Genomic DNA, 6,655 nt, shown 5'->3' on the forward strand with positions numbered 1-6,655 from the left:
TGAACACAAAGGACAAGTTCTTGAAGGAAATTAAGAGTGCTACTCCAGAGAACACATGAATGATAAAGTGAAACAGCCTTATTACTGATATGGAGAAAGTTTTAGTAACCTGGATAGAACATCAAACCAGATACAACATTGCTTTAAGACAAAGCTTAATACAGAACAAGGCCCCAACTCTCTTCAATTCTATGAAGGCTGAGAGAAGTGAGGAAGAAGTAGGAGAAAAATTTGAAGCTAGCAGAGGCTGGTTCATGAGGTTTAAGGAAAGAAGCTGTCTCTAGGATGTGAAAGTGCAAGGTGAAAAGCAGGTTCTGATGTAGAAGCTGCAGCAAGTTATCAGGAAGATCTAGTTAAGATAATTCATGAAGTTGGCTACACTATATCACAGATTTTCAATGTCAATGAAATAGTCTTAATATGGAAGAAGATGCCATATAGGGCTTTCATAGCTAGAGAGTAGAAGTAGGCGCCTTGCTTCAAAGTTTCAAAGGACAGGCTGACTCTTTTGTTAGGGGCTAATGCAGCTGGTGACTTTAAGTTGAAGCCAATGCTTATTGACCATTACGAAAATCCCAGGGCCCTTAAGAATTATGCTACATCTACTCCGCCTGTGCTCTTTAAACTGAACAACAAAGCCTGGGTAACAGCACACTTGTTTACAAAATAGTTTACTGAGTATTTTAAGCCCACTGTTGAGATCTAGTGCTCAGAAAAAGATTCCTTTCAAAATATTACTGCTCATCGACAATGCATCTGGTCACCCAAGAGCTCTGATGGAGATGTACAACCAGATTAATGTTGTTTTCATGCCTGCTAACACAACATCCATTCTGCAGCCCATGGATCAAGGAATCATTTTGACTTTCAAGTCTTACTATTTAAGAAATACATATCATAAGGCTTTGGCTGCTAAAGACAGTGATTTCTCTAATGGATCTGGGCAAAGGAAACTGAAAACCTTTTGGAACAGATTCACCATTCTGGATGCCATTAGAAATTCATGATTCATGGGAAGAGATCAAAATATCAATATTAAAGAGTTTGGAAGAAATTGATTTCAACCCTCATGACTTTGAGGGGTTCAAGACTTCAGTGGAGGAAGTAACTTCAGTTGTGGTGGAAACAGCAAGAGAACTAGAATTAGAAGTGGAGCCTGAAGATGTGATTGAACTGCTGCAATCTCATGGTAAAACTTTCTCATGGACGAGGAGTTGCTTCTTATGGATGAGCAAAGAAAGTGGTTTCTTGAGACGAAATCTACTCCTGGGGAAAATGCTGTGAAGATTACTGAAATGACAACAAAGGATTTAGAATATTACATAAACTTAGTTGATAAAGTAGTGGCAGAGTTTGAGAGGATTGACTCCAGTTTTGAAAGAAGTTCTACTGTGGGTAAAATGCTATCAAACAGCATTACGTGCTACAAAGAAACTTCATGAAAGGAAGGCTCCATCGATGCAGCAAACTTCATTGTTGCCTTATTTTAAGAAATTGCCACAGCTACTCCAACCTTCAGCAACCATCATCCTGATCAGTCAGCAGCCATCAACATCAAGGCAAGACCTTCCATCAGCAAAAACATTACGACTTGCTGAAGTCTCAGATGATAGTTAACATTTTTTAGCAATAAAGTATTTTTAAGTTAAGGTATGTACATTTTATTTTTACAGATAATGCGATTGCACACTTAATAGATTACAGTATAGTGTAAACATAACTTTTATATGCACTGGGAAACCAAAAAATTTGTGAATCACTTTATTGAGATACTTGCTTTATTGCAGTGGTCTGGAATGGAACCCAAAATATCTCTGGGGTATGCCTGTACATGCTGATGAATCTCAAAGTCCATATCTCCAGCCCAGATTTGTTTTCTGTGTTTCAGTTATATATGTACACACACACACACACACACACACACACACACACACACACATTCCACAGGCACTTACCTCAATATCAACATGTCCCAAACTAACTTTATCTTTTTCTATTTCAACCTTGGTTGTTGTTTTTTTTTTTGCCAGCATTCCCTGTCTTAGTGAATGACGCACTAACCATCAGTACCCAACCCAGAGAGGTGTTCATTATCCTTGAGTCTTTCCACTTTTTCTCCCCATGCAAGCCATCCATCACTGGGTCTTAAATATTTTTATCTTCTAAATATCTTTCTAATCACCCCACTTCTCCTTATCGACACTAGTATTACCTTCATCCAGGCTACCATCACCTTTTAACTGGTCTCTCTGATTCCAGTTATTCCCCCTGAAACTGATTATCACACTTCAGCCAATTTTGATTTTTCAAAACTGCAGGTATAATTATGTTAATCAACTGTTTAAGATCCTACATTGTATTATAAGTGCCTTTAGGATAAATTTTAAAATGCATGCTATAACTCATATAATTGTTTATGTCCTTACTCTGCTTCTTTCCCCCAATCTCATTTTAACATTCTCCCCCTTCCATGGTTTAAAGCTTGAGGCATATTTAACTTCCCAGTTTCCTTAAAATATCCGTTCAAAACACTTCTCCTGAATGGCTCCTCCAGATCACAACTCGTAGTTCAATACCTTAGGACAGGTTTCAGTGATGTCCAAAAATATGGATTAGATTTTACTTATTTTAACAGGCACTTAACAAGCACTTACTAGCCACTTTGTAAAAATTAACTCATTAGATTCCTATGATAATAATCCTACGAGGTAAACACTATTATTACCCCTATTTTACAGTTAAGGAAGCAGAGGTACATAACTTGCCCAAGACTTAAGATAGTGAGTAGGAGAACTAGGATTCTAATGTAGACATTTTGGTTCCAGAATCCATGTTCATAACCACTATGCAATGCTGTCTCCTAGGTATAAGATGTCCGTTCTTGGTATTTATATATTACTATTTACCTGTGCATACATTCTGGCATATTTTAATTACTTGCCTGACAAATTTTCTAGACTGTGAGCTCCATAAAGATGCACATATGTATTTTTAAAAATATACAAGTGAAAAAAGCAATGACATTACTAACTATAATAGACTGAAATCTATAAGGTTTACAAGAGTGTAGGGGAGGATATATTTGCAATTACTCAATAAATGGCCTGAATAAAATATAATTTCTTCAGTTCAGGACATTTTAATGGTTCCTCTTGTCGGGCATTGAAAACAGTGATAATTCAGTGCACTTCATGAACCTTGTTTAAATACTGATTCAAACAAACCAACAGTAAAACATATTTTGGAGGAAAATGTGTAAAACCAAACACAGATTGAATATAAATTATATTAAGCTACCAGCACTAAATTTGTAGATTGTGATAGTAGTATAGTATATATTTTTTAAGTCCTTATCTATTACAGATACTTAGTGAAGTATTTAGAGGTAAAAATACGTGATGTCTGGGATTTGCTTTAAAATACTCCAGATGAATTACTTGTTCAAAGAGAAAAAAAAAATTCTACTGAAAAAATTCATAGAGACACATGGTGGCGCTGCAGGATAAGATGAAAAGAGTGCTTCTACAACACTGTGGGCTCCATTATTCACGGGAACAGAGAGCATCCAACCCACTGAAAAGAGAGATATTAAGGAGCTTCACCTACAGACCTGCTGGAGGTTTACATACTCTCTAGAAGTTTCCAACTAAAAAAATAATCAGAGCCTCAGCTTGCAAAATTAGAGCTGAACTTAAATTTTTCCACAAAAGAGGTTTCTTGAAGAAACCATGGAGATCAGAGGGGCACTCGTTCTGCGGAAAAGGCAAGTTCTGATTATCTTTGTTTTACTGGGATTGTCTCAGGCAGGTCCTGAGTCTGTGCGCTATTCTGTGGCAGAGGAAACAGAAATTGGCTCTTTTGTGGCCAATCTGGCAAGGGATCTGGGGCTTGGGGTGGAGGAGCTCTCTTCGCGGGAGGCGCGGGTAGTGTGTGATGATAATGAAAAGCATTTGCACATCGATTTGCTGACCGGGGATTTGCTCGTAAATGAGAAACTGGACCGGGAAGAGCTGTGTGACTCCACGGAGCCCTGTGTTCTGCATTTTCAGATGGTACTGGAAAACCCTTTACAGTTTTTTCGGGCTGAGCTGCATATCAAAGATATAAATGATCACTCCCCTACATTTCTTGACAAGGAAATAGTTATTAAAATATCAGAGAGTACCATTATTGGAACCACATTCCTAATGGAGAGTGCCCAAGATTTGGATGTAGGAAGCAACAGTCTCCAAAACTACACAGTTAGCCCGAATTCTCACTTCCACATTAAAATTCAAGACAGTGGTGATGGAAAGATATACCCTGAACTAGTCCTGCACAGAGCGTTGGACCATGAGGAGGAGCCTGAGCTCAGATTAACACTCATAGCACTGGATGGTGGATCCCCGCCCAGGTCTGGGACAACTTTGGTCCTCATCAAGGTCTTGGACATCAATGACAATGCCCCAGAGTTTCCTCAGAGGCTCTACGAGGTGCAGGTCCTGGAGGACACACCTGTTGGCTCTTGGATTATCACCATCTCTGCTAAGGATTTGGATGCAGGAAACTATGGGAAAATATCTTACACATTTTTTCATGCATCAGAAGATATTCGTAAAACATTTGAAATCAATCCACCATCTGGGGAAGTTCATTTGCGATCACACTTGGACTTTGAAGCAATACAGTCACACATTATAAATATTCAGGCAACAGATGGTGGGGGTCTTTCGGAAGAATGCACTCTTCTGGTTAAAGTAATAGATATAAATGACAATCCACCAGAAGTGACCATGTCATCAATTACAAAGATAATTCCAGAGAACGCCTCAGAGACCCTTGTGGCTCTTTTTAGTGTCCGAGACCAAGACTCTGGGGAAAATGGGAGGGTCGTTTGCTCTATTCAAGATGACCTCCCATTTTTTCTGAAACGGACCTTCAAGAACTTTTTCACTCTAGTTGCAGAAAAAGCACTGGACAGAGAGGAAAGAGCCGAGTACAACATCACCATCACCGTCACTGACATGGGAACCCCCAGGCTGAAAACCGAGCACAACATAACCGTGCTGGTGTCCGACGTCAACGACAACGCCCCCGCCTTCACCCAGACCTCCTACACCCTGTCCGTCCGCGAGAACAACAGCCCCGCCCTGCACATCGGCAGCGTCCGCGCCACAGACAGAGACGAGGGCGCCAACGCCCAGGTCACCTACTCGCTGCTGCCGACCCTCGACGCGCACGTGCCCCTGGCCTCCCTGGTGTCCATCAACCCGGACAACGGCCACCTGTTCGCCCTGAGGTCCCTGGACTACGAGGCCCTAAGGGCGTTCGAGTTCCGCGTGGGCGCCGCCGACCGCGGCTCGCCGGCCCTCAGCAGCCAGGCGCTGGTGCGCGTGCTCGTGGTGGACGACAACGACAACGCGCCCTTCGTGCTGTACCCGCTGCAGAACGCCTCGGCGCCCTGCACCGAGCTGGTGCCCAGGGCGGCCGAGGCGGGTTACCTGGTGACCAAGGTGGTGGCGGTGGACGGTGACTCGGGCCAGAACGCCTGGCTGTCGTACCAGCTGCTCAAGGCCACGGAGCCCGGCCTGTTCGGCGTGTGGGCGCACAACGGCGAGGTGCGCACGGCCCGGCTGCTGAGCGAGCGCGACGCGGCCAAGCACAGGCTGGTGGTGCTGGTCAAGGACAACGGCGAGCCGCCGCTCTCGGCCAGCGTCACGCTGCACGTGCTGCTGGTGGACGGCTTCTCGCAGCCCTACCTGCCGGCCCCGGAAGCGGAAGCGGCGGACGCGGCCCCGGCCGCCCCTCTCACCGTCTACCTGGTGGTGGCCTTGGCGTCGGTGTCGTCGCTCTTCGTCTTCTCAGTGCTGGTGTTCGTCGCGGTGCGGCTGTGCAGGAGGGGCGGGGCGGCCTCGGTGGGTCGCTGCTCGGTGCCCGAGGGCCACTTTCCGGGCCACCTGGTGGACGTCAGCGGCACGGGGACCCTGTCCCAGAGCTACCAGTACGAGGTGTGTCTCATGGGAGGTACTGGGACGAATGAGTTTAAATTTCTGAAGCCGATTATCCCTAATCTTCCAGTCCAAGACACCGGTAGGCATATAGGAGAAAATGAGAACTTTAGGAATAGCTTTGGATTCAACATTCAATAGAATAATTTACTTTAAACTTCTAATCTTTTGCCATTCTTGGCAAAATGTGGATCCATTTTGCCAATCTGTAATAGATTTTACGTTGGACGGTAGTTGCATGCATTATCATTCCTCATGTTCTCCTCACAGTTGCTTTAAAAATCTTTATTTGTGGCTATAATGACATGGAAAAATAATCTGTGTTCTGCTTTTTCATATATTTGGTCAAAATGTCATATTAATGGAGTTATTGCTAATTCGTTCTGATAATGGCATAGTTATGCGAGACGATGTTATTATTTGGAGGTGCAAACTCAAGTGTTAAGAGCAAATGCCACAATGTATGTAATTTACTTCTAGACATTTCATCAAAGCATAGATACAGCAAAAATTAAAAATGCTGTTGTAGAGAACGGACTTGAGGATATGGGGAGGGGAAGGGTGAGCTGTGACAAAGCGAGAGAGAGGCATGGACATATATACACTACCAAACGTAGGGTAGATAGCTAGTGGGAAGCAGCCGCATAGCACAGGGAGATCAGCTCAGT

General features: G+C 43.3%; 1 protein-coding gene across 1 annotated transcript; it reads left to right on the forward strand.

Moving 5' to 3' along the window:
- Positions 1-3,728: 3,728 nt before the first annotated feature.
- LOC112404381 (protocadherin beta-14) lies at positions 3,729-6,209 on the forward strand. Its single transcript, XM_024752326.1, has one exon. The coding sequence runs from the start codon at positions 3,729-3,731 to the stop codon at positions 6,126-6,128; it is 2,400 nt and encodes a 799-aa protein (XP_024608094.1). The 3' UTR covers positions 6,129-6,209.
- The last annotated feature ends 446 nt before the right edge of the window (positions 6,210-6,655 follow it).

The sequence above is a fragment of the Neophocaena asiaeorientalis genome, unplaced genomic scaffold (assembly GCF_003031525.2).
Source record: "Neophocaena asiaeorientalis asiaeorientalis breed wild unplaced genomic scaffold, Neophocaena_asiaeorientalis_V1.1 scaffold204, whole genome shotgun sequence".
In the NCBI taxonomy this organism is placed as follows: domain Eukaryota; kingdom Metazoa; phylum Chordata; class Mammalia; order Artiodactyla; family Phocoenidae; genus Neophocaena; species Neophocaena asiaeorientalis.